At 41.3% G+C, this 27,458-nt stretch overlaps 2 protein-coding genes across 5 annotated transcripts in view; both read right to left on the reverse strand.

Moving 5' to 3' along the window:
• Window positions 1-16,664, reverse strand: part of traf4a (tnf receptor-associated factor 4a) — a 29,729-nt gene extending 13,065 nt beyond the window's left edge. The window contains exon 1 of the mRNA XM_058414026.1: window positions 16,157-16,664. Within this exon, the coding sequence (XP_058270009.1) occupies window positions 16,157-16,299 (143 nt within the window). The 5' untranslated portion in view covers window positions 16,300-16,664. The remainder of the gene's footprint in view (window positions 1-16,156) is intronic.
• Window positions 16,665-17,265: 601 nt separating this feature from the next.
• nek8 (NIMA-related kinase 8) lies at window positions 17,266-26,806 on the reverse strand. Of its 4 annotated transcripts, XR_009207040.1 has the most exons (16): window positions 26,673-26,806; window positions 25,949-26,154; window positions 25,377-25,609; window positions 25,155-25,286; window positions 24,856-25,064; window positions 24,689-24,768; window positions 24,342-24,529; window positions 23,051-23,198; window positions 22,615-22,691; window positions 21,980-22,097; window positions 21,738-21,888; window positions 19,610-19,773; window positions 19,353-19,505; window positions 18,824-18,982; window positions 18,099-18,186; window positions 17,266-17,839 (listed from the first exon to the last, which is right to left on the reverse strand). XR_009207040.1 is itself a non-coding variant. In XM_058414573.1 (15 exons), exons 1-15 carry the CDS (start codon window positions 26,717-26,719, stop codon window positions 17,811-17,813), a joined length of 2,094 nt encoding a protein of 697 aa, XP_058270556.1. In that variant the 5' UTR covers window positions 26,720-26,806; the 3' UTR covers window positions 17,266-17,810. The 4 variants fall into 4 exon arrangements, 2 of the variants coding, with proteins under 2 accessions (XP_058270556.1, XP_058270557.1); XR_009207039.1 differs by having other exon boundaries at window positions 18,099-18,982; XM_058414573.1 differs by lacking the exon at window positions 18,099-18,186.
• Between the last annotated feature and the right edge of the window lie 652 nt (window positions 26,807-27,458).

Here is a 27,458-nt window from a genome sequence, read left to right on the forward strand (position 1 = left end):
TAAGCAATTGAACCACCACTGCCCTGAAGTATACGTGTCCAGGTTATTTGACATTTAATCGTCTCTTATTATTATAACATTCAGGAAAAATAAAACTCCGCTATTGACTTGCAGCGAGATTTTATTTGATTGAATGATGAATTCAAATTTTCTTCACGGCGCTGTGGTGCTCCTCAATGCTGCAATTACAGCACGCACTTCTCCAGCTCAATCCCACCATCTGCTGCACTACAGAAATCGAGGCATTCATTAGCTTGCATTGATCACATGAATCTGGATTTGGGAAACACAAACCCAAACAAAACAAAGCCCTAGTATAGAACTCTGCCGCTTCTACGAGACCTTACGGTTAAACATATAGGGGAAAAATAAAGACGCTTGCCAGATGATAATAATACCATCTAAGTGCGATGTGAAGAGAAACGACGACTTGCTCGACTTGATTATTTTGCCAAGAGCGTAAACACTGTGTGTGTCTTGTTTTTAACAAAGTACCTGATTTATATACTGGCCTCTGGCACTCTCATTGCCATGGCCCGGGTTCGATTCACGGGCAGGGAGCAAAACCCAGCCACTGAAGAGTTAACTCTCAGTGCCGGTCTCAAGCCTGGATAAAATAGGAGGGTTGCGTCAAGAAGGACATCCGGGATAAAACCTGTGTCAAATCAAAACATGTGAACTAAATGATCCTCTGTGGCGACCCTGAACAGGGAGAAGTTGAAAGAACAACCTGATTTATATACTAGCTCAAGATCCTATTATAATATGTTAGCAGCCACATTTCAGACTGCTCAATTAACCAAAACATAACTGCATGAGCACCATGGAGCTGATGTTTATCGATGTGCTCACTAACGGAGTTATGACCTGTCCAGCTATCTTGAGAGCAGTTTTCAGAGGAGTTCCTGTTTACTGAAAGAAGTTATTTGTAATAAGTAAGTTCAGTGGATCTGCTTTCTTGGTGTGATTAGTCTGTGGTGATATTAAGTATTCAGATGTCATGCTGGTCTCCTCTAATATGCAGGCAGGCAGGACAGCTGCTCTGGTGCATCAGGGACCAGCAGAGGGACAGGACAGAGGGGGACACCTGGGGGGGGGGCCCATCTCCCAGCCTTTCTTCATGAATGATGCAGATGGAACAATTAAGAGTATTTATTTGGCATAATAAACACAAACATGAGTAAAGTTTTTGTGGGCAGCCAAATGAACAAAAGTGTATTTTTTAAGGTTGTATGTAGTTTTTTAATGTCTGCTTTTTAATCCTCCCTCCCTCTTTGTGCTCTCTCTTCTTGTGGTGGCTGAAGTTCTCTGCTGTGCCCCGAAGCGGACATTAGAGAATCCTCTACTGCTATAGATGTGGACAGCCATCACAACACTGCAAGCAGACTCGCTGTACTGCTTCTGACAGGCCGGTGAACGGAGGAGTGGCCAAATGTGATAAAGGGATTCTTGTGACTAGAAGAAAATGCTAAAGTAAATCCTTTGCTGAGGTTTTCCTGGCTGAGTTTGCTGACACGTTCCGGTTAATTACGATGCAGAGCGAGTCTCTGAAACGAGTGGATCGTGAGTTAATGGAGGACACTGAATCATCCAAAACGTCAGCTCTTCTTGAGCTGTGTACAGTGTGCAGTGATTACGCATGTATTTGCCAAGTGGTGTAATGATCGTACTATCATCCTCTCACAGGTTCTCTCTCTCTCTCTCATTCCAACAAAACCTTCATGTGGCATCTGTTTATCCTGTACTCTATCCTCTTGTTGTAAATGTCTCCATGTGTCAGTTTCATGAAATGAAGAAGTCACATTTCTGCTAGAAATCTTTTATTATAATTTTACACACACTAATATACACCAATCAGGCATAACATTATGAGCAGTGAGAGGTGAAGTGAATAAATCTGATGATCTCCTCATCATGGCACCTGTTAGTGGGTGGGATATATTAGGCAGCAAGTGAACATTTTGTCCTCAAAGTTGATGTGTTAGAAGCAGGAAAAATGGACAAGCGTAAGGATTTGAGCGAGTTTGACGAAGGGCCAAATTGTGATGGCTAGACCACTGGATCAGAGCATCTCCAAAACTGCAGCTCTTGTGGGGTGTTCCCGGTCTGCAGTGGTCAGTATCTAGTAAAAGTATCCTTTATGCCCTGTAAGTTGCGAGGTGGGGCCCATGGACACCCTGCCGCTAACATCTTGGTGCCAGATCCCACAGCACACCTTCAGGGATCTAGTGGAGTCCATGCCTCGATGGGTCAGGGCTGTTTTGGCAGCAAAAGGGGGACTAACACAATATTAGGCAGGTGGTCATAATGTTATGCCTGATTGGTGTAGTGTACATGGAAATCGGTGTTTTTTGTGATTGTTGCAGCCAAAAATGTTGATTTTGCTGTTTGTGTTTTTTTTTTTAAATTGTCATACAAATTGTACCATTAGTGCTTTTTTTTTTTTTTTTTTAGAAAACTACTTGAATTTACAAGCACAAGATTTTTTCTTAATCTCATACCAGTGAAGACACACACATGTGTTTAGGGCCTTGCTCAGGGGCCCATCAGCTTGGTGGTCCTGGGATCTGAACTCAAAACCTTCTGATCAGCAGTAGCAGTGTTCATCTGAGAACATGGGAAAGGTGGGATCTCTAGTTTTTAATAGTGCTCTGCGTGTGTGTGTGTGTGTATCTGCTGAATCTGAAGCAGACTGGAAGGCTTGCAGTATTGGGTCTATTACATCACCTCACACTTCTCTCTGGAGTGACAATAGCACGAGTGCAGATTTTTAACTCCTGATTTAAAAGGAAGTGTGTGTCAGCAGAAACATGTGCTCGTACCATGTGTTCACACACCAGCGAGTGACGAGTCGCTGATGTCGCTCCATGTTTGTCTCTTGTGGGTGTTTTCTGTCCAGCTCCAGTATGAAATGCTACAAGTCAGGATGTATACAAGCTGCTGTATGGATCTGAATGTTGTAATAAAAACCCAGAAAAACAAATAACAGCCATGAAGTGTGACGGTTCGAAGGACAGAAGCAGGCCACTGCTGGACAGGGTGTTAGAAATTCACTACAGACAATAAGCAAGATTTAACTCTTTACACTGACATAAATAATAACGCATAACATTAACGCAATCTCCATGTAGACGTCTCGGTACTGCAACTAACGTCGACTTAAAATGCAAATCTATTAGAAGACATTTTTTAAGAAGTCAATAAAGTTTCTCTGTTTCCACCTGAGGAACTACACCAGCTTCTGGTTCCTGGGTTGTGGGTTTCCAGGATCCACTTTAACGTCTGCTCCAGAGTGGATCCTAGAGCAGTACAGACCATAAACTAGAACTTGTGGCTCTTCAGGAGCTTGTGGTTTCTCATTCAGCTCTGTTCTGCTCCCGCAAAAGTAAATACAAGTAGTTTATAACACCAGTCTATACAGTTCCTCTGGTCATTCAGTTCAGTTTAAATCAGTAACGTCCATTACTGCACTGCTATTAAAAGTCCTCCTCAGGAACAGGAAGTGAAAGGGTTGATGGAGTCTACCAGCCAGGAAACTGAATTAAACCTGGTTCCCGCAGTGGAATCTGACCCCACATCGGATACCTAAATGGCAGCTACATGTATTTTGTACTCTTTCTGCAGAAATCAGATTTGGACTGTAAATGGAGCAGAAAATGGGTTTGTAGCTTCATAATGAGTAAAGATTTGGACCGAAACAGCGTCGAGTCTGTGAGAGAAGAGGCGGCTGATTACGCTCGGTACAAGTTTCTGTCAAAACACTATGCTGCGTAATTCTTGCCATTTGAGATTCAAAGGCGGCTCAGTCACCGGTTTGTGACACGCAGGTCACGCAGGTTCACGCTTACGCCACAGTCCTCCGCTTCTCTGAGCACTGTCAGTGCTGACATTTGAGAGAGCAATCACCATCTGTGATCCATTTCACACAGCCTCTCCATGCTAAAAGGTTAGCAAAATATCTACCTTTTCACCCAAAATGCCAGCTTTCTGTCACATTAGTGATGATTTTTGAGGTTGTTACGACTCAGACGAGGTGATGCACCTGAACATACACCAGAATACAAAACCCTCATCATCCTACTGTGAAGAAAACCACACGGTTCTCCACTGCATTAAACCTGAAGCGTAAATTAAAAATACTTTTCAACTCAGTGGAGTTGCTGAAGCATTAAAGAAGGCGAGGACATCAATCTTCCATAATGGACCCAAGTGCTGACGTTGCACTGGATCAACACAACCCGACACCTTCACCGATAAAACACTCTGAACCACCTCGGCATGGCTAAAAGTGTGTGAGCTGGAGAAAAGAGTACAGCTGACCCATGTATACAGTCCTACACAGTACGACATGCGGTGAAATATTTTTTTGTCCATTTTATAAAAAACTTAATCAAAAAGAACAGGGAAAAAAACGGGATAAAAAAAATTAATAGGAGACAATAAATGAAATAAAATGAAATGGAATAAAATAAAAAAATAAAAATTACATAATAAAATAAATAAAAAAATATATAAGTAAAAGTAAAATAAATAAAAGTAGGACAGAAAAAGCTAATTAAATAAATAGACCAAAATATTTTCTTACACTATAAGATTAGTATCACAATATATTAATATTAATTCAGAACTAAATGTAAATATATAAGAAATATAGCTTTACATGTTTGGGACTGCTATTTAAAAGTATTAAAAAATTACATGATATTTGTATTACATAAAAAAAAATCTATTGTGGCATAAATGATTAATAATAAAAAAATATTAAACTGTGAAGATCAGCACTCGAGGAGTCAGTTATTTCGTTTTTCCGTAGCACAAAAGCCTCAAAGATTTCAGTTCCTGGTTGAATGGACAGCATGCAGCTCAAACACTCAGCTAATTCTGGGTCAGGAACAATGGCCGTGTGCTGCGTCTGAGACGGACAGAAATCAATTCTGTTTCATTAGTTCCTGCTGTATTTGCTGAAGCAATATTCCTGATGGAGCTGCAGCATTTCATGCATGACTGGATACTTCGGATTCAGCCTTACTGCTGACCAGAGCACCGGAATTACAGCCTGCGATAAACATGATTTCTTAAGAGAAGCTTGGGGAGACAGAAGGAGGAGGTGGAACCAGGACATATTCAACTGGGTCTTAAATCATGAAAGACATTTTTTTTTTAAGGAAGTCAAAATGTTTCGCTGTGCTTCCACCTGAAGAACTACACCAGCTTCTGGTTCCTGGGACGTAGTTTCCAGGGGCCACTTTAACGTCTGCTCTAGAGTAGAACCTGTAGCAGTACAGACCAGAAACTAGAACTTGAGGCTCTTCAAGAACTTGTGGTTTCTCATTCAGCTCTGTTCTGCTCCCTCACAAGTAAATACAAGTATTTAATAACGTCAGTCTATACAGATCCTATACAGTTAAAGTTAAATCAGTATCGTCCATTACTGCAAGTTCTGTTTAAACACGGTTATTAAAAGTTCCTCCTCAGGAACAGGAAGTGGAAGGGTAGATAGACTCCATCAGCCAGATTAAACCCAGTTCCTGCAGTGGAAACTGATCCCACATCAGCCATCTAGATGTACTTTATACTCTTTCAGCAGTGTTTGAGGAGAAGATAGGAGGTGGAAACAGGAGATATTCATGCTTTCGAGTCTCTGTAGGTGTGAAATGCTCCCACCAAGTCAAGACAAGCGTGAAACCTCACAGCTCCTACTTTCATGCCCACCTTCTCTTTCTTTACTGCTTCACCCTGCCCCTTGTCTTGTCTAAATAAAATTGTTCAGACCGGATCTTTTGTCCTTATTTAATTACTGACAGCATATTGAATGTTAATAGCGAGGCCTCTGGAGAAATGTGATTAAAGGTGTGAGGGCAAGCGGCGCATGAGGGGCAGGCCACCACCCGGCTGAAGAGCTTACTGAAAACAAGGCTGTCCAGATGAACACGGCACTTCAAAAGGTGTCAGTGAGCCCTTCTTAAACTCTAACAAAAGGAGTCTCAGCCTTCAGGATCCTAATTCAGAGTGAGAGGCAGTACATGGGAGTCTCAGAAGGGATTTCGGAAAAGATTTCAGCCCTAAAAATATCACTGTAGGAATTAAAGCCACAGCTAAGAGCTGCTCAGTTGGTCAAAAGCACAACGTCCTGTTTATCTCAAATATACCACAGTTTATTGATCATCCTCCTGGATGGAAGAAAGAAAAGCTTCCATTTCTTTTCATAAATGTCGCCATGGACGTTTGGTTTTTGAATAGAAGTACTCAGTTTCCATACGGACGGATACGACACTTCAGATAACAAAGCTACTTGTTACTGGGAAAGTGAAAATCTTTCACTCATAACCTGGCTAATGCCACAGTAGTTAAGCTAGCGACACTGCTACCTATAGCTGCTCGCCTGAATGAGAATGAGGACACGTTCTGTGTAAATTAATTCCATGCGAACGAGTAAGTAAAGCTTTTCTACAGGAATCATGTTAGAAAAACATGCATAGTGACAATGTATATCGGAGAAATTAAATAACAAATAAGAAAGAGAAGAAGAAGAGGAAGAAGAAGAGGAAGAAGAGGAAAAAGAAGAAGAAGAAGAAGAAGAAGAAGGGAATAAGACAGCCTGTCATAACCTAACTGCAATGTAGAATTAGGTTTATGTCATGAACAGCAAATTCGCTGCAAATGAGAAGTAAATGCTCACTGAAGGACAGCATCAGTGGAGGTTTTACTTCATCACACCTAAGCAACTGTGGGGGGAAAAAAAATCTACCACTCCCTTACAATGAAATTATACCTTAATGCTAAATTCCCGTCTTTCATTTCCCCATCCACTGAAAGACGATTCGGATCACAGATCGAAGCGAGCGCTATGCCGAACTTTTAAACCGATCGACGTCCCTGTGAGTCAGTTAGTTAAAAGTTGTTCAGAAGTATGGCGCGTTTCAGAGCAAGTTAATGATTTTGCTCGTTATCTTCAGCTGAGTAACGGGTGGGCTGAGTCACGGGTTGCGCTATGGCACAGGAACACTGCCACGCACATAATCTGTGATGAGTCACTTCCACCATGCTGAAACTCACGCCCCGAAAACTTTCCTCCTTTGCAGCTGCTTCCTACTCTGTTAAAATGGTTTGATCAATTTATTAAACTCTTTCAAAATCAGAAAGTGGATGTAATAATCTAAATGCAAGTCTTGCTTCTACTGCCAAGGGCTTAGAGTCAATGAGGAAGAAAAAAAACCTGGCATGTGGATCGTTTATCTGTCAGCGCTCTCAGCCCGGGTTCTGACCGGCTGCAAGTACAGCTGCGGTGGCCATGGCAACCAGGGAAAGTGAGGTCCTGAAGTTTGTGAGTAAGTTTGTTTGCTTGTGCCTACAGACCTACAGCTGAGACAATCATGAACAAACTCCCGCCTCTCCATCAGAGAGGTCCAAACAGGTAACACCTGCACAGAGGGGTGTGTCGAGCAAAACACCTGCCGCCGGGCGACAAGTCCAAACCACCAATTTGTACCGATCTGTAACAATCATCACCCCATAAATAAACCTCAGAACTTCAGTACATGCGTCACCAACAGAGCTTTTGCCCAGGCAGGGCAGTGTGTTCACAGCAAAGCTCAGTGGTTAAGATGTTGGATTACTGATCAGAAGGTTGTGAGTTCAAATCCCAGGACCACCAAAGCTGCCCTTGAGCAAGACCCTTAACCCTCAACTACTGAGATAAATGTAAATTACTCTGGATAAAAGTGTCTGCCAGATGAAAGCATTTATAATCCCACATTTTATTGAAGGGGGGTGTGTAGCTCATTGGTTGTGTTGGCCTGCTGATCTGAAGGTTGTGAGCTCGACTCCACCAAGCTACATCAGCTAGGCCCCTGAGCAAAGCCCTTAAACCTCAATTACTCAAATGAGGTATCAAATGAGATGAAATGTAAGTCGTTCTGAATAAGGGGCGTCTAATGTTAATGTAAATATAGATAAACCTATCTCAAGATTACATGCACCGAACATCTGTGCTGCATCTGGTCACATACAGGTAGAGCTAGAATAAATTGGTCCCTACAGGATTTTATGAATTTTGCAATCAATTAACACAAAAAATCAAGCAAACTCTGACATTCAGAGGAAGTCATTATGAAAATGACCGTGGTTTCTCGGCAGATTTGACACTGAGATGCGTTGTGTGACATCATAACAATATGCATTCAACCAAAGCCCACGATCACAGAAAGTAAACACACGTGTCTTCACTGGTAGGAGACTAAAAGAAGAATCCTCTGCTTGCAATTTTGCCGATTCAAGCAGTTTACCATAAAACTACAAAAAACTCAAATTGCACTGTAAATTTTGGGAGAAAAAAAAAAAGAAAACAGCAAAAAAATCAAGCATTTTGGGCCACAGAAAAATAAAATATATTTTTTAAATAAATAAATAGAAAACCAAAGAGTGAATATGTTCAAGTGATTTGAGCTAGAATGAGTTATTTTGGTGCATTATAAAAGCTAACACAAACTTTTATTAGCCATAAGATAAGTCCTGGATTCCATTCCAGTGTTTCTTGTGTGAATATAGTCTATAGTTCCTCCTGTGAGATAAACAAGCAGAAGCATTAAATAACATTAAATTAGCTATATGCCTGGTTTTAACTGATTCACACATTTTGTCTCCATAACTATAAGAGTTCTTTGTTCAGAAGGTACAGAGAAGCAAGCAGCAGTGTGAAAATGCTCGCGTTTGTCAGGAGAGTGACCGGTGCTGTAAGAGCCATGGCTGTAAATAGTACACAGCTTTGCTTTAGAAGCCCACATAATGAAATGCCACGCTGAAGTTTTTCTCTGGCTGCAAAGTGTTCAATTAGCAAAGCAGGAAATTCATCAGCTAATGAATTAGCTGGAACAGTTTACTCAGGGAAGTTTTTTTTCCTCCCCTCATTTCTCTCACTGGAGAAATCAATGGTCAGACTGTGTCACTTGAGGACATGCGCTCTCAGACTGTCATTTTGATCAATCTGAAAGTTGGCATTGAGACAGGCGAATGCCACATACACAGCCATGTGCTTCAGATGGCTGCGAACAGACCCACCTTCCTTAACAGAATATATCCGTTGTGCTTGGTAAGGAAGGAAGCCACCACAGACGCTCTTTTCTCTGAGGAACAGAAGACCTTAACCGGACACGCCGGCAGTAACGGTGAATGAATGCATGCTTTAAACTCAGTTCCTCTGCCAGCACCTGTTGCAGCCTAAAAGAGGACCTTTCACAGAACAGGTGCCCCCTGAGCCAGAGATGCACCCGTTCCCACTCGGCATTCCTCCAGCTGCTCTCTCTTTTCCCGAATCCGGTCATGCTCGTCCACCAACTACACAACACAAGCCTTTTCACACCCGCTGCTCAGCACACGCATACCCACACCAGAGCTTCCTGTCAAGATTTTTGTTGAGCATGGGAGATACGACACGCCGAGGTAACTGCAAGCCGACACTGGAGATTAACGGCTGCTACGGGAGAGGGAAGGTGGGCGAGGAGATCAGCGAGGAACAGCACTGACCTGTGCAGATGGACTGTGGGAGAAATGAGCTCTGTGCAGGTGTGACAAAACAACAAAACAATTCTGCTAGACCACCAGTTCCCACGCACAGTCAGGGGTCAACTGAATAAACTTCACTTACTTTTCTGACTGGAAAATATTATATATATTGGGTTCAGGTGGGTTTGCAGGAAGGTTCTCCCTGTGCTTTGGGGTTTCCTCCAGGTACTCTGGTTTCCTCCCCAGTCCAAAGACATGTTTTGTAGGATGATTGGCTCTAAATTGTCCACAATGTGTGAATGGATGGATGAATGGATGTAGGGATGTATTAAAAATGTCTTGCTGTAGGGTAGACACTTCCAGTCCAACATTTCTCAACATCCTGTATAACATTTTTAGTTAAATGTCAAGAAACAGTGATGTTTACACCTACAGCAAGTAAGAAAGAGTGAAATATTTGAATATTTGAACTGAAACACTTGATAAAAACAGTTTCTAATATCAGCTAGAAGACATTGCTATGCTTTATTTAAACTGTAAGAGAACATTGTTTAAAAAAATCCATCCAGGATGACTGACAGTGTTCAGAAGATTCACTCTTCAGCTCATCCCCGAGTGTCTGCTACTGTCTTTCTCTCCAAACAAACTGGGAAACACAGCAGGGTCCAAGCTTTAATTCCAAATCAGACTTATTTCCAAGTCGGTGTGTTAGGGTCCCTACATTATTAATTATAAGACTCAGTTAATTAATTAATTATAAGGCTGCATTTCCGGTCCGTTGATTGAATAACATCACATGCTGAGGTTATGGAGCTGTAATAAACTCAGAGACTGTGGATTGTTAAGCGTACGAAGGATGCCGACTGATTCTTCTAAAAGTATTCGTGCAGGAAACGGCGACAGAAAATGGCTTGCTTTTTTTAAACAAACGAAGATCACTGTAAAATCATTGTAGCTCAAGCACAAGTCCTGACCTCGCTTCAACTGCATTCATGATGTAGAAAAAAATAAAATGAAATCAGACTGCTCACAGTCTCCGAGCGTCCTTGCCTTTTACAGCTGAATGCTTCTTCTACTGTACTGCATGCACACATAAGGCTTAATAATCTAACACAAGTGACTCAGGGCTAGATGTACATACAAGTCTAAACCACTCCAAAAGGGAACAACATGCTGCAACCGTTAGAGAAATTAGCCCTAAACGCAGCCTTAATCTGCCTAACAGGTCCGTCAATGTTCTTGTCCTATTCATGCAAATCTGTACATGTAGAGTTCAGTCACACACTGAAATGATTCCCTGTTCAACTGGTAAACTCTCAGACATTCTGGTCCCAGCATGCTTCATGTGTAGAGTAAGAGGGTACTTCAGCGCATAGCTCAAATAATTCCGAGGAAGGAAGGTTTGTATATCTGGACTGGTTCCAGATCTCCACAAAGAGCTTCATCTCTGTAAAGCCTCAGTAAACAGCTGTTTGCACAAACCCCCAGCAGTTGTCAGGGTGTAAACTGGTGGTCATTAATGAAAGGATGACCAAGGATCAGGTTACTAGCTGATCAAATTCAAGCCTGGCTGCAATTCCACACAGTCTGTATTTTACTGTTAACGATCATCTGCTTGTAATTAACACCACATCACTGGTAACACTAAAAAACAGACTTTAGGAAACTGGACAATATTCCAAACATCCAAATGAAATATGTTTGCAATAACGTTCTCACACTGCACATGGCTCTCTCATGAGCTCGCAGCTGCACGAAACAAATGGCCAACTTTCACAGCTGGACCCGGGGTTTCACTTTCCTTCCTCTACTCTACGACTACTGGAGTCAAGAACTGATCCACCGACACCAACGTCTGAGATCTAAACAAAGAGAAAACGTAAACACGTGTGCAGGAAGTTCGGGGTGTTTACTCCTGCGCTTTTGCTTTGGACAGCGAAGCGAGGCCGGGCGAAGGTTTCTGCAGAGGTTGTAGTGATCGAAGCAGATGTGAAACACCTGGTTTAAACTTAAAGCACTGTTAGACTTTTGTATAGAACCAGGCCAAAATTCCAGAAATTCATGCTGGTATGAGAAATTCCTGGATTTGAGAAGGACATGGAATTGATTTCAAATGATTTGACACGAGAGAAGATCTTTTACAGGTGTTTTCACTGTGAACTAAACTGGAACTGATGCAAATATTTTTTATACTTGGAGCTTGTAAGGAATCACGTGTTCGATACGTTCGATCAGGTTATATAACTCTCGGGTTATACTCATGAAGTCGTGCTCGTGAAGTCTGAGTCTTGTACCACCGAGTTGTTCAGCTCTTCGAAGATTTATTTCCTGTGACAGTAATTTAGCTGCAAAATCACTCAATAGATAAGTACATTTTCTTTATAAAGCACATTTAAAACAACATCTGTTGACCAAACTGCTCTACAAACATGCTATAAACTTTCTGCTCTCAGCTGCTTTACACAGTAACTTGTAAAAAAAATAATAATAATAAAACGTTAAATTATTCTCCATGGCTATGGAATAAAAATGAATGTCAGCAGCACATCTGGTGTCTTGTGGAGTAGATTGTTCCAGATCCTGGGTCCAGTGAAAGCGATGGCCAGTCCACCTTCGCCGTTTTAGCAGAGATCAAAGAACAGGTGTATATTAATGCGCCGGTTCAAATAGGTTATTGTTTCTATAGTGACAACACGTCTCTCAGGGACGTCTACTGTGGGAAAATATAGAAATGACACGCTGCAGCTTTCTGTAAGGTAATGTTGTGTTATTTAACGTTTATGGACGGGGTTTTGGGTATAAGACAAGCTGTGCTTATGAATTATTAACCGAGAGAGAGAGAGAGAGAGAGAGAGAGAGAAAGTGAGAGAGAGAGAGAAAGTGAGGTATGTGAGGATGTCCATCACACATGTGATCCATTCATCTGGACCTTTCCCGTTATGGACATGTGATCATTCTCAGGACATGTTAACGGAGCCATTCAGAGAGTGGGAAAGTCACGGTGCCAGGTGGCCTAACAGGGGCAGTGGAAGTGGCAGCGGATGCGGTCACTCTTTCAGCAGGCTCATCCCAGCTGGCAAACCCCACTCATTTGGCTCATCCAGGGCAAAAAGGGCACTTCCCCAACCTATTCATTCCTCAACAGAGCCACTAGCCATTTGACTGGCAAGAGACCATTTAACTGCTCTCAGTAAAAAAGGTCTAAATGGACAGAGGTCAATTCATGTGGAGTTAAATAGGGAGTGATGTCGTTCTTACAGATGGCTCCAGCAGGACAGAAGTAGCCCTTTCTCTTCCAGTTTGCTGCTCATCAGTGAGGCCTTTTTCTTCTCATCCTTCCTCTGTTCCTCTACACTTGCTCTTGGGAGCCACAGAGAGAAGGAAAGCAGGAGCAGGAAAATTTTTTAAATTTAACATTTATTTCACCAGAAAAAAAGACTGAAGATTAAAGACCAAGACAGACAGGGGACACACTTCATGTGGGTTTAACAGACAGCAGCCACACACACACACACACACACACACTCATTGTTCATGTCTCTGAACACATACTATTTTTCTTCACACAGTATTTATAGAGTCAGAAGACACTGTGTGTGAATGTGAAGTGGACTTTATACACTAGAAGTATATAAAATAAAATAAATGTTTCAGAGCATTTCACAGTAAACACAGGACTGGGAACTATTTACAGAAACTATTTTAATGAAGGGATAAACGTTTGCTTGTGTCACTTCTTCTCTAATACAGGAAGCGATATCTATAGCAGTGATTTAAACATCTGCACTTGATGCGTTTCAGCACGCTGTTTATTGCGCTCTAAAATTGGGAAGGTCCAATAACAGTGTTTTTTTTTAGAAAGTTTTCTGATCTTTTACATTTATAATCCCACCATCCAGAGCCACCAACATTTTGGAGATTTCTTCCTTAATGTCGTCTCAGGGGGGATTTTCTAGCTCCTCTACAGGGTCACAGGGACGTCGGGGGACACGCTGGACACATCACAGGGCAACAACTGCACACACACTCACACCCATTCACACACTACAGCTACACAACAACCAGCCTACAGCTCATGTCTTTGGACTGGAGGAGGAAACCAGAGGACCCAGAGAAAAACCCTTCACACGGGGCAGAGCCGGGAAACAAACCCTCAACCCCGGAGGTGAAGCAAAAAAAAACACAACTTGAATTCAACTGCAAACGTGTCTGAAGACCTTCAGGGATGTTTCATGTAAAACTATTCTTCTTTTCAGCATGGGTGTGTCTTTAGTGATGACAAATGTTGCTCATCAAAGCAGTGGCATAATTCATAACATTTTTCTTTTTCTTTTAAGAGAACAAATGCAATTTATTAAACAAAAAATAAAGTCATCTATTTTCTCAAAATGTCATTAAACATATCACACCTCATATTATAAGTGACACATGATTTAAACTTAAAACAGTTTATTTATAAGCAGGCTATAAGGAGGAGCAGGCCGGGTTTTCGTTTCAAGTTGTATGAGGTGTTTACGTGTCAAAAAAACCAGATAAAATACAGATTGCATTAAAAAAAACCAATCCAACAAAAACACTTCAATTCAAGAAACTTGACTTTTTTTGCACCCGAACCTTTATCCAAAAACTTTCAGTGAACAGCGGACACGAGAACAGAACCGTAAAAGACTGAAGGATGCGAGACGCTACAGAATTCTCCACTGAGATATATCTGTGAGTTCAGAGTTATTAACCCTCATCATGAGGAAATCCTCTGTGCTGAAGCTGTGCTTTAATTGCCTTTTCGTCAGGGTTTACCCAATCAGCGGTGGTGGTGGTGTGGGCATGTGACTGACTCATGGTTGATTGCAGGGGCGATAACGCAGGACCACGGGCCTCTCCAGTCTCTCCCACGGCTTCCTGATATGAGGCTTTTATTTACGCATTCCTTCTTCAACGGAAACATGGGCCATTTACAACGGCGCCACGTGACAAACACTCGCAGAAACCTGCATCAGCGTTTCACATCAGGAGCGTGAAGCGATAAGCAGCTCCAGAATCTTCTATTGTAAAACTTTACACCTGGGTGACTCACACACAAGGTGGTACTTCTTCACATTTCTGTTGAGCATGAATGATTCCTGGAGCAAAGGGCAAAATATTTCCTCAGTGTAAGGACAGGCCGACATGTCCAGACTAGATAGCCGGCTGTCAGAAGGAATTATGGGTGTCTGGACGCCGTGTTTACTCACAAACAAATATGTCCAATTCCTGAGACAAGTAACGTAGGTAAAAAAAAAATGATGACATGCACAAAACAAGGAATGATCTGAATGTTTTTATGTGAAGAAAAGAATATTGACTAACAGTAGTATCTGTTTTATATCAGTAGCTGAATCTGTGTCAGCCTTGTTTCAAAAGAAAGATGATTCATCATTTTCCCTCAAGGATGATCTCATGATTCACCTTCTGCTGCTGGGGTTTATGGCAACACGACTCTACCTTTTATATTTCTTCGCTCAAAAATTAATATATTTACGTGCACCGTGGATGAATTGCACCTGCAGCTACATGCTGTATGTGTGTGTGTGTGTGTGTGTGTACGTGTGAGACAACATCGAGCTGCAAATGAGAATGTGATGCAGAGACGTGGCTTTCTCCCAAAACAAGAAATCTCACGTTTTATGATACTATGGCATTCATGAGAGCATAACTTCCACGAGCTGTTCAGAGCAGACTGCCTGTGCTGGAGGTCAGCGTCTCACCTGTCACAGGACACCTATGTCTACAGTGAAACATTCTCAGCAGCCATGCTTTCACTGTACAGCGGGCAGGAAAACAGGCCCTGGACATTTGAATATGTGATGAAAGCAAGATAAAGAGCTTCTATTTTTAAGTGCAAGAGTCTACAGGGTATTGTGGAAATGGGAGTTATGTACAGTAATGCATTCCTCTGTATGTGTATAAATAATCACTGAAGCATGAATAAGTTGTGGGGGAAATGTCCGTCGGTCTTTCAGCACACAGGATCCCTAAATCCAATAAAGAATCCCCCACTAATCCCACGTCTGAGGCTGCTCGACTCTATTAACTCCTATCCGCCCCCATCCTCCCAATGAACTGCCTCGGGGTACGATGACGGACAGGGCCAGGGCTTAGGCTATCCTCTGCCTGATTACACACACACACACACACTACATAGGTCCCAGAAATACATGCAAACCAACAAAAGGGCCACGTCCATTCATGTAAAGCTGGTATGGTCTTTTGTTCAGAGATGATTAATATGATTTTGGTGACTGAAGATAAATTGTAATAATGCAAACAATAATAATAAATAAATCACACAAACACATGCTAGTGTAGCGATGATGCCAGAGCTACCCTGACAGTACTGCACATGAATTGCATGCACAAAAGCTTTTGTGTCTCTTATTGCACCGTCACTGGAGCTCTCGTGCTGTTAGGAAGCCTTGGCTGATGGAAGGCAGCTCAGAGGCGGATGATAGTAACAGCTTTCAGCACGAGCTACAAGAGGTGGATGTGTATAAAAGCTAGAGACACATGTCTAAGGGTTGTCAGCCATGTGAAACCACTCTACGTGACCTTTCTTCCACCTTCAGCTTTTGCAAAACTCTATGTGTCTGTGAACTGTGTCCATAAGAAGGCCTCGTACCTGAGGAACTCCTGGAGGCAGGTGTCGCAGAATCTGTGGCCGCAGGTTGAGACCTGCACCGGTTCCCTCATGGCTTTGCTGCACAGCGGACACTGGAAGCGCCTCTTGGGCTTCTCCAGGAACTTATAGTCGTAGCCGGGCATGGTGGACTTCGGAGCGGATAGACGGCTGAAAGCGGATCCTGCTCCCTGACCAACAGTTAGAGACCCTGCTTCTATTTACCAGGAGCGCTGAGGGCTAACCTCCAGCCTGCTTCTCCACACGGATTCTCGCTATTGTCCTCTTGTCAAGATCGCCTGGTCTCTCTAGCAACAAGGTCGCGCCTACGAACAGGCGAGCGGTCCGGCTGGAAGACGTGTCAGCTCCCTCCAATAAATGCCTGCTATTGTTGTTCGGTCTTTTAGCTGAAAACAATGCGCTTGGCGAAACGCGTCCACTTTCCTCCTTCCATGAACACTGACAGTCTTCTGTGGACAAAAGCTCCTGCTCCCATCTGTTTAGGTCGGGCAAACCACGCCCACCGTCATCGCGTGGGCGGGGTCTAATTGCGTCACTACCCTTCTCAAGTCTCCCAGTGTCTGGCTGCCTTTCATTTCTATTTATTTATTTATTTATTTATTTATTTATTTTATTTTATTTTTTTCTTCTAATCGCACGCTTCCTCAACCTACGCGGTAATCTTTATATCTTTATATCCTAAATAATCTGACAGAGTACGCTTAGATGCATGCATAAGCTAAACTTTAATAAATATAGTTTATATTAAAAACAGTATATATATATATATATATATATATACATATATGCTTACAGATGTTTAAGATGCTTAAGTTTACTAGTATTATATTAAAAATAATCAAACATGAAGAGGGGGCAGGAGGGGTATTTGTTTAGGAAATATCTCCCTCTATTGGTGGCTGCGCGTGCACCGGAAATGCAAGGCAGTCCACTGTTTTATTCAGCAGTTAATAATCATTCAATAAACGTGGCTTCAGTAGGATGGAATTATTCTTTCTCATTTAAAATAAAAAACTATTTTTTTAGCTGAAACAGAAAGTCAGAAAGACATTTTCTGATTACAGAAATTAGACACAGAAACTCTTTTTTAGTCATTGTAAATGTTACAAAAGCATTTATTTTAAAATTTCTGTTCCTCAGACGTTGTTTGGTTTACAAAAGGTTAAAAAATTATAAATCATAGACAGCATGATGCAATTTATAGAAAGAAGAAAGACAGTAACACATTTTCTTTGGCACTCAGCTGTGTTACATGTCAGTTCTGTCACATATTGTTGTATAATAATCCTACAGGACCGGTCCGACTTCCTGTGAGTGTGTTACATAATTTCTTTGTGATTGTATAGCAGCGGACCGACAATCCCACAGCTGAAGCATTCACAACAGTATTCACAAAAGATATTGCCTTCAAGCATAAACTACACTATATGTTATGATTTGGAAATGTAAAACCGTAATCCTTCATAATCCATACACTGGTACCTCAGATGTTATTGCACTTTCCATTAATTGTCGTAATGCCTTGAAATTCTTTGGCAGTTCACTTCCTGTCGAGTCTTTAAACGTCATAGTCGATAATTGCTCTGAATGTTTGTTGTCTGTCTGTTCTCTTGCAGATACTGTTAAGGTTTAAGGGTCACTTAGGGCCAGGGTCTTCAAAAAAAGCTGTAAAAGAAAGTGTCATTATTAGTGAAAGTATCAGTCTATGAGTATATTTGATAAATAAATACACACATATCTATCTATCTATCTATCTATCTATCTATCTATCTATCTATCTATCTATCTATCTATCTATCTATCTATCTATCTATCTATCTATCTATCTAAAACTTAAAAACACACTTAATATTACAGAAATCTAAAAGCAAATATTTATATCTTTCATAAACTACAAAGTAAGTTATTCATTCCTCTTGTTTACATTTTAGACATTGTAGAATGTGTGAAAAGAAGCCCCTGACTCCAGCAGGACAGTCACCAAACATGATAGTCCTGTTTTCATTGTATTCCTGGGAACAAAGCACATCTAAAGTCAATTGGGTGCATTGAGTAAGAAGCCCTTGGCTATTGAAGCTTAAAGGGACCTAAACAAAGTGAGACTTGTGTTACGCTGCTATTATTATCAACTGCGCACAACAGACCAAAAAACCCAAGATCAGTCATCATTAACAATCTGAGGCCCTGATGCAAAGCTTTAAACTCAACAAAACAAGCAAAATCTGCTAGTGCCTCACTGCTCAGAGGTTTGAGATCCAGAAGGTTCTCAGTAATATAAATCCAACTGTGTTGCCAAAAGTAACGTGTAAAAAATAATGTGTAGAGTGACTCCTGGTAGTTCTGGTGCCATTATATGCCATTATATTATGAATGTCTGTTGAAGAACAAGAACGATAAACATAGTTGTGGTGAGGTCATAAAAAGACAATATAGAAAAATGAATACTTGAATATTTGCAAAACATATGCCTTAACATATGAGAAGATATATATATATATATATAGGCTTTGCTATGATATAATTCTATTATTTTATTCTGCTGAATAAATGATCCCAAAATCCTGTACTGTAAGGCTGGTGTTACTCGTAGGCCTGGATGATTCCAGAGTTTTCTAATGGAATGTCAAAAGACATATTATGCTACATTACGTTTCACAGCCAAGAGTGTGTTGCCATGGCAACAAGCCACTGATGTAACCGTGAATGGGTGACTCTCATCAAGCTGCACTGCCTTCGGTATCCCAGAATCCTCTTCTTTCCTTCCAAGGCGCCCACGGGCTCCTTTTCCCCAGGTATATACCTCACCTTCTGAAAGGACAGAAGAAAAAAAAACCCACCAGTAACACATTACACAGTAATAACAGCTTAGTAACTAATATTTGTAATATCTAATAACTAATGTCTGCAGTCTTGAGCAGCAGGTTGGAGACAATTCTGTCTAAAGCAGAATCTCCTTCTGCCTAAATCATTAAGCTGCATAATGGACCTGACTAAATCATTAAGCACATTTAAATTGATCTGACGCTGAAACGAAATGATTCTGATGTACCAAAAGATTTAATACAACTGGCCAACAGGAACATATACACGATGGTTTGTAACAATATAGGTTCAGAAACTTAAAGCCTGATACCACAGCCGCTGTTAAGTCATTATGATACTGGTTTGATTTTAGTACCTGAACCAACAGCCAGAGTGAAGGCATCTCCGCACGCTACCATGGTGATGCCCTGCAGCCCTGGCACCCGGAAGGGCACTCTGCTGTTGCGGCGAGAGCTGCAGCCAAGCTGTCCATGCTGGTTACTGCCAAACGTGAAACACTGACCTTTCTCTGAGTTTTAGGGCAGAGAACAGAAATCTGGTTGAAATCTCTCATGCAGGGATTGTGTTTAAAGAGATTAAAAAGATCAATGGTCAGAAGGATCCTCGTCTCACCGGTCACCGAGGCAGAGTGGGCCGTTCCGATGTCGATGTACAGAATCTTCTCAACGTTTAGCGGGGACGACTGAACAGGCTGGAACATGTGGACCTCTTCTACCTGACAGCAGGAGGGGGGCTCCTCTGTGTTGCTGATGGTATCCAGGCCTAGCTTGTTAAACCTGTAAATGGACACATATCACTGGTCAGTAGATAAATTATAAAATGTTAATTAAATAACATTAGATATTATATTAATAAATATTTATTAAATAAAATGTAATTTTTAAACTTGATCTGCTCATACTGGTTAGAAGGAAACATGCGATTAATATACATTAAAAATACTATTATGGCTTTTAATGTATTTATTAGACAATATTGAATACAAAGACCATCCATATGTATCAGTCACTCTGACTAAATGTGAAAAGGTAAATTCCCTGTGATGATTCTTCTTTTGATGCCGTTCCCAGTGACACAGCAAGCATGACAGGAATATAAGCATAACAATGAGAACTAGTTGGTCAAGGAAATACTACAGCGTGTGATACTGGGCCTCAGGGGTTTAAGCTCAAGTATTGCTAAAAGAATTTTTGTATTTTATGATGAAGTGTGAATGGTCAAGATGGCCAAGATCTTTTGTTAATATAATTACGCTTAACTTTAAGGTTAATGAAGTTTCCCAAAGTCTCAAATGCCATAGTCTCAAATGCCATACTAACCAGTGTATATGGTATACTTGAAAATGTATCAGTTAATCAATTATTCAATCACATTTGTGCTAAAGGAAAACAACAAGCTACTGTGCAGCAGCTCATGTCATTGAATCTCACTAATACACTTGCAGTGTAAGGCATTGTCCCTCTGAGCATCCACCTTTTAGTGGAGTGCCTGGCTGCTTTATCGTCCAAGAAGTCTTCATGTCTACTTTACCTTCAGGCTCTTCCTGTCATAGCTAGTCTTTAAGGAGTCCCGGCTTTCACTGTGTGCAATGTACATCTTCTTAAACCATTACAGCATAAGAACATGCAGAACAACCTGTTATGTCTCTTTCTCAGATCCACTAGCACTCTCAGATCCACTAGCACTGCTCCACTGCTCCCACCATCTCTCAGGGTAAGAGGTAGGTCTACATCTAGACCCTTCTCTGTTCTGGCACTGAGGTGGTGTAATGAACTTCCCCTGAGTCACTGACCATCTTCACACACCGGATGAAGCTCTACCTCTTCCTGAAACACTTATCAATCACCTAGTATTTAGGCTGATGGTATTCTAAGTCTGTGACCTATTGAACCAGTGTTAATGTATTCACTGATAGAGACCTCAAAGTACTTCTGTACGTCGCTCTGGATAAGAGCGTCTGTCAAATGCCAGAAATGTAAATCTACATGTCCTGAGGTACCTGTGATCCTGACTTCTTCAGCCCTCCATCCTGATGAACTCATTACTTGCTCACCTGAAAATCACTCACTGATGCTAAAGACAGCAGTCAGAACAGATCTCCATGGACGTATTGTGCATGGCATCACACACACACACACACACACGCACACACTCCCTAATATGGTTAGATCTTCTATCTTTAACTAATCTTAAGACAGTGATTGCTAAGAACAGTTAGGACTGTGACTACTTCAAGTACAAGAAAGTCTAGTGATTCTCATACTCAAGTTCCTTTTAACCCACGTAGCCCTACTTGACTCTGCAGAACCCAGTTATATAAGAGAAACGATTTATAATCACACTTCACCTAGAAGAGGATGTTTTTCTCTCTGAGTCTGATTACTCTCAAGCTTTCTTCATCCTGTCGCCTCAGGGAGTTTTTCCTTGCAGCCGTCACCTCTGGTTTGCTCATTAGGGATTGGTTTAACTTATAACATGCTTTCTATAAAAAGCTTTATACAAATAAAATTTATTCAAATTTCCATCAAAATATAAACTGCAGCACCCTCTGGTGGCTCCACAACTCTCACTACATCCATTAAGTATCCTCTGACTGCTTAAAGCACTAAATTTATCGCTTTTTTCATACATCGTCCAGTAATTAACAGTGCACTAGATGCCAGTGAGCTGCCCAGTGTGAACACAATATTCGCATTAAAGCATGTAACAGATTGCACACGTTGCTGCTGAAGTGTTGTACCTGTTGCTGCCACATGCTAGGATCTGGTGTTGAGCGCTCATGATCATGGAGCAGTCAACCCCACACAACACTCGCTGGGCTTCGAAATCCACTGGGATATTAACCTGTTGTGGGGCATTGTGGGTATCCTGGGTGCCTAGTCCCAGTCGACCTGCCAGAGATAGAAAAGGAAGCAACAGAGAGATTTTATCAGAAATGTAGAATTACTCAATCAGGTCAACTCACTGCTCATGTTAGTGTACCATTATCTCCTCTTCCCCAGGAGAAGACCTCTCTCTCATTGGTCACAGCCAGCACATGGGAGGCGCCACAGGACACCTGAACCAGCTCATAGCCCAGGAGAGCCTCCACTATTTTGGGCTACACAAAGACAGACGAAGACAGCGGGAGAAAAAGCAACATGAAGGTTTTAATCTGTTCTATAAATGTGTGGAAGGTAAATCACTCTGAATGAGATTTCCAGAAACAGTGACTGAGAGCAGTTGCTAACGGTTCCATCATATTTAGGATGAGGGGTTTTCTGTTAAACAAGATTCCTGACATTTACATTTGCAACAATCTGCTTATCCAAGGGCTCTCTATCTCTATCAAAAGACTCATTTAACTCACTACAGTTACACAGATCACTAAATCTTACAAGACTGGCAGTTTTTTGTGTGATTTCCGATGCAGAGAAATCCAATGTACGCATTTATCAGACACCTTTATCTAACGCAGATGAAGGACATAATCAATCAGCAAACAGTTTTGAATTTAAGGGGTTAAGGTTTCAGACTCAGGGTCCAGCACTGGCTCTCTGGAAGTCCACAGGATTAAATCTCACACACTTCTTAAAAAATAACTCTGAAACCTCTAGCATTAACTAGCTAACACTTACCTGTGTTATGTCATTGTAATTTCCGTGTCCAAGACACCCGTTGCTTCCACTTCCAAATGTCATAATTATGCCTCTGTCTGTAAGTGAAAGGAGAAGAGTAGAAAAAGTGAACTGGGATTAGGATTAAACAAAAATGGAATAATCCTAAGAAAAGCATTAAATATTAATCTGCCATCTGTAATAAACTGTGAGGGAAAAGCAAAAGAACTGTGAGAGCAGATCTTTAATGCTGTGTTGAGCTGCTGGATTAGGGGCTTGCTCTTTGGTTCTGTTGCTTTGTTTCAGGCTCAGCAAAAGAGATCTCACATTGTGGTGAGAAAAAACTAGACTTGTGACTAGACTTGTGTATTCATATTAAACCAAGAGGTTTTAATCAATTTTAGCTTCAGTATTTTAGCCTAAACCTTCCTTTTTGCTGTGTTTTTGTTATGTGTACCTGTCATGCAGGTTGTAAAGAGGTCTCCACAGGAGACAGATTTGATGGTGACCCCAGACTGCCCCTCTAGGAAGCGGGAGATAAACTGGGGCTGCATCTGCTCCAGAGCACCAGGTAGAGAAGCCTCACCGCAGCCCACAGTAGGGGCCTGTCACAGGGTCAGATCAAAAGATAAATGGGTCAGACTGTGTCAGAAAACATTTCAACAGCAGACTTTATGAAAAGATGCAAGAAGAAAGAAGTTACTTTTCAATGTAATTCAATTCTATCTGTTAACAGTGGACATTGTCTCAAAGCAGCTGTACAGAAATTCCGAACATAAATTACAAAGTTTAACATTTTAATTTATATTTAATTCTAATGAACAAGCCCTAGGCAATGTGGCTTGACGGCAAAACTCCCTGAGGCGATATGAGGAAGAAACCTTGAGAGGAACCAGACTCAAAGAGAAACCCATTTTTTTGTTTTATAAATATTTATTAGATTTGAAATGTGTCATGTTGTGTAAGTTGAACTATTATCTGAGTGTAAAGGTTTCATGATACTGAGAAGGTTAGTGTTTAACGCTTTTGGAAAGCAGTTTCTACATGCTGATGTGTTTTACACCCAGTGATGACTGCAAATCCAAATGGAGCCTGGAGTCTATCTCAGGGGACTCAGGGGTGTCAATCGCAGGGGACACCATGGACAGGATGTCAACCCATCACAGGACACAATCACTTACACACACACACACACCCATTCACACACTATGGACTACGGAATTCAGAGATACCAGTCAGCCTCTAACGCCTCTAAATGTCTTTTGACTAGATGAGGAAACTGGAGTGCATGAAGGAAACCCCGGAGGCACGGGGAAAAAAACCCCACACAGGGCAGATTCGGGAATCAAACCCCCAACCTACAATGCAAATTTTTAGAAACTTGTTATTTTCTACCAAATGTTAATGAGTCCATTTGTACTTTAAGAAATCAAATCATTACCCAGCTGCTTATTCCAAATCCAATGCATTTCAAATCCTCAAGTTGCATGCGTAAAGATCACACATTTTAAGGTGTGTCTAATCTATATGAAGTCTGTTTGAAGCTTTTGGGATTCTGCCAGTGGCAGGTGTGTTCATAGCCAGGAGTATCAACAAGGGATGAAGGAAAGAGGACACGGCCAGATAAGACGTTATTCTATATTCACTGCCATTTTTAACATTTTACCTGAACAATTTCTCACCTCCCAACTCTCAGATCATAATAACCTGTGAGCTCTGGACTCAAAGCTGGACTCTGACTGACTAACCTCCCAAGTTATGAGACGTCCTGATTTGGTGACACCCATCTTTTGTGTACGACCCAGTGAAACCTGCACCACCTCTGTGTTGAGCATGGGCAGCCGGAGCGGGGTGGAGATGCCACTGCCCCACGTATACACCGATGACAAGGGCAGGGAGTGCATCATCTTGGTCGAAATTAAGCTTGACAACCCACCTGAGAAGCCAAAACAAAACATGCTTATATCTAAATAAAAAAGCACTGATAAATATAACAAAAGTTTCAATTTAAACATTTTTATTACACATATCTTAACAAATATTACCCTATAAAATAATGCCATAACTCCTAAATAATAAAGCCATGAAATCTAACCCCTTGTTCTGGTCCCAGTTACACGGCTGCCCGGTCTGCTGTGAGCGCCTGCCTGCATGGTGACCAGCGGCTTTTCAATTCTGTTGGGAACGTCTTATCCAGTGAGTATATTTATCGTTTTGAAAATGAGAGGTTGTTATGCAGGGAACTTTATTAAGCTGTCCAACCTGCGCATTCGGACATTGCCGATGTCGGTGTAGAGGTTCAGCAGGGGCCGGATGCAGATGGGATTGGCCATGATCTCGTTGAGCTGTGGACGTTTGGATGGGTCCAGGTTAAGCATGTTGAGGATGAGCTGTCGCAGTTCGGGGCTGTAGCGGTCCGAAATCGGGGCGAAAGTGCCGCTCATGATTTTCAGGACTAAGGCTGGTAAATTCTGAGAACAAAAAATAACTCCTCACCATCCAGGTTCAGGCAGAAGTTATGAAGTTTGAGACAAATCAGGTAAAAAAAAAATCTTTCTTACAGCTGCCTCAAAGGCTCTTTTGAGGCTGGCAAGTTCATAAAGGACACAACCCAGAGCCCAGATATCACTCTTCTGGTTGTATGGTTTTCCTTCACACAGTTCAGGAGAGATGTAACATGGGGTCCCAACCACCTGCCATTACATGCAAGAATGTTTGATTACAGCACAAATATCCTCAATGACTGAGAGGGAAAGTGGTCTATAGTAACACACATCACTTACAGTGTACGCCTTACTCTTGCTAACTAGTATTTTGGAGATCCCAAAGTCACCGATTTTCACTATCATCTGGTGCTTGTCCAGAAGAATGTTCTGGGTTTTAAGATCGCGATGAAGAATAAGTTTGTTGTGCACATGGTAGAGGGCCAGTAATATCTGCACAAAGAAATGCAGTATGGTGTCTTCATCCAGCAGGGAATTGCATCGCTTCTGAATGTAATCAGCAAGAGTTCCACCTAAAATATACATGACAAGTAATGACAAAGAACAGATCACAAAACTCTCTGAACAACATAAGATTAAGGCAATTACTGCTCATGATTCAGCCAGTGAATTTTGGGAAACATTTATGTAACACAAATGTGAAGAAATTGACTATTTTGGCTTAGTGACACAAGCTGCAGATTTATTTACAGCTGCTTGTTATTCAGACCAACTAATCTGGCTATGACACGATAACATTCATTTTACTCATCATGTTGATCCAAGTACCCATTTTTCTTTTCCAGAGGCCAAACTTTCTCTTCTTTTCAATGAGTTTAAAAAGTCTTATGTTATATTAAAATGTGTTTTGCCTGGTGCATATTCCATTGCGATCATGAGTGCCTTGTCCTCCAGGAAATTTTCATAATACTCGATTATGTTCGGATGGTTGAGTAACTTGAGAACTTGGCATTCATTTTGTGCGGCAAGACGCTCATCCCTGGTCATCTGCTCCACTGGGATTTCCTTCAGAATCACCAAAGCACCATCAGTTCGCCGACGGCAAAGGTGCACGATTCTGTCCCAAAGAGAAAGACAAGCAAATGTTCGAGGTGAAGATTAAAGTCTGGTCTGTTTAATCAGAGTCTGGTCTGGAATCAGATCATGTACTGCATTGAAGAGGTTGTGTATTTAATACATCAGTCAAACTCGTTCTTTACACACCCTAAACTCACCTGAACTTCAACCTTCCTTTCTAAAGAAGTCACAGAAGAATGAATTATTCTGCATGGAGTGATGACCAGGCTGAGTTTACACAATCCTCAAGCATGCACGTGATAACCTACATATTAATATCTAATAAAATAGACTAGAAAAAATCCAGGAATATGTTTTTAGGACAATTGTCCTAGAAAGTCAGGTTTGTGGATGAAAAAAGCCTGAGAGTTGTGTTTATGAGTTTATGTGCTGTGAGTAAGGCTCGCGCGCATCACTACACTAAAACTTTCAGCTCAAAATCAAAATAGCGTATTAAAAACATTTGCAAGCTCTCGAATGGACATTTTCACAATAGCGGATTTATTATCTGTGTATTACCCGAATGCTCCTCTCCCGACAACTTTGATCTTCTCGTACTTCTCCATCTTGGATGGATTCGGCCACAGTGCTGCTAGTCAGACCATCGCCTGCGCCCTCTCCCGTTTCTAAGCAACGCTTCCTGTATCCCTACGGCGCGCCAGAAAGGACAAATTGAACGTAAACGTGGCTGCGAAAACAAACAAAACAAAACAAAAACATTGGCACTCTGGAACAAACATTTCATCGTTATAGTTATTCAATACAATTATGGACCAAATAATTCCTTAAAAGCATATCATATTGATGCTAAATGTAAAAAACTCGAGGCGATATGATTTTAATAACTTTAATAAATTCTATTCTTTTTGGTTAGTTTAATAACTTCCTAATAAAGACTATTGAAAATTTATGAAATTAATGTGTGTGGGGAAAAAATACAATTCACTCTTTATACAAACATTAAGATATTTTGCAGTGAGAACCCAACACCATCCCTAAGTGAAAAATCTGACCAGTGACCACACAGGACTAGCTGGTCATTTCTACCAAATGCTCCATCTTATACAAGATTTCACTCTCTCACATTCAGGACCAGCTTTATCCTGGTCAAGGTTGCAAAGAATACAAGGAGACGTGAAGGAGGAAAACATCTTAATAGAATAGAATAGAATAGAATAGAATAGAATAGAATAGAATAGAATAGAATAGAATAGAATAGAATAGAATAGAATAGAATAAAACTTTATTGTCATTGCTCATAAGAAGTACAACAAAACTGTGGGTGCTCTTCTTAAACACAGTGCA

This window comes from Hemibagrus wyckioides, linkage group LG17, assembly GCF_019097595.1.
Source record: "Hemibagrus wyckioides isolate EC202008001 linkage group LG17, SWU_Hwy_1.0, whole genome shotgun sequence".
NCBI lineage: Eukaryota > Metazoa > Chordata > Actinopteri > Siluriformes > Bagridae > Hemibagrus > Hemibagrus wyckioides.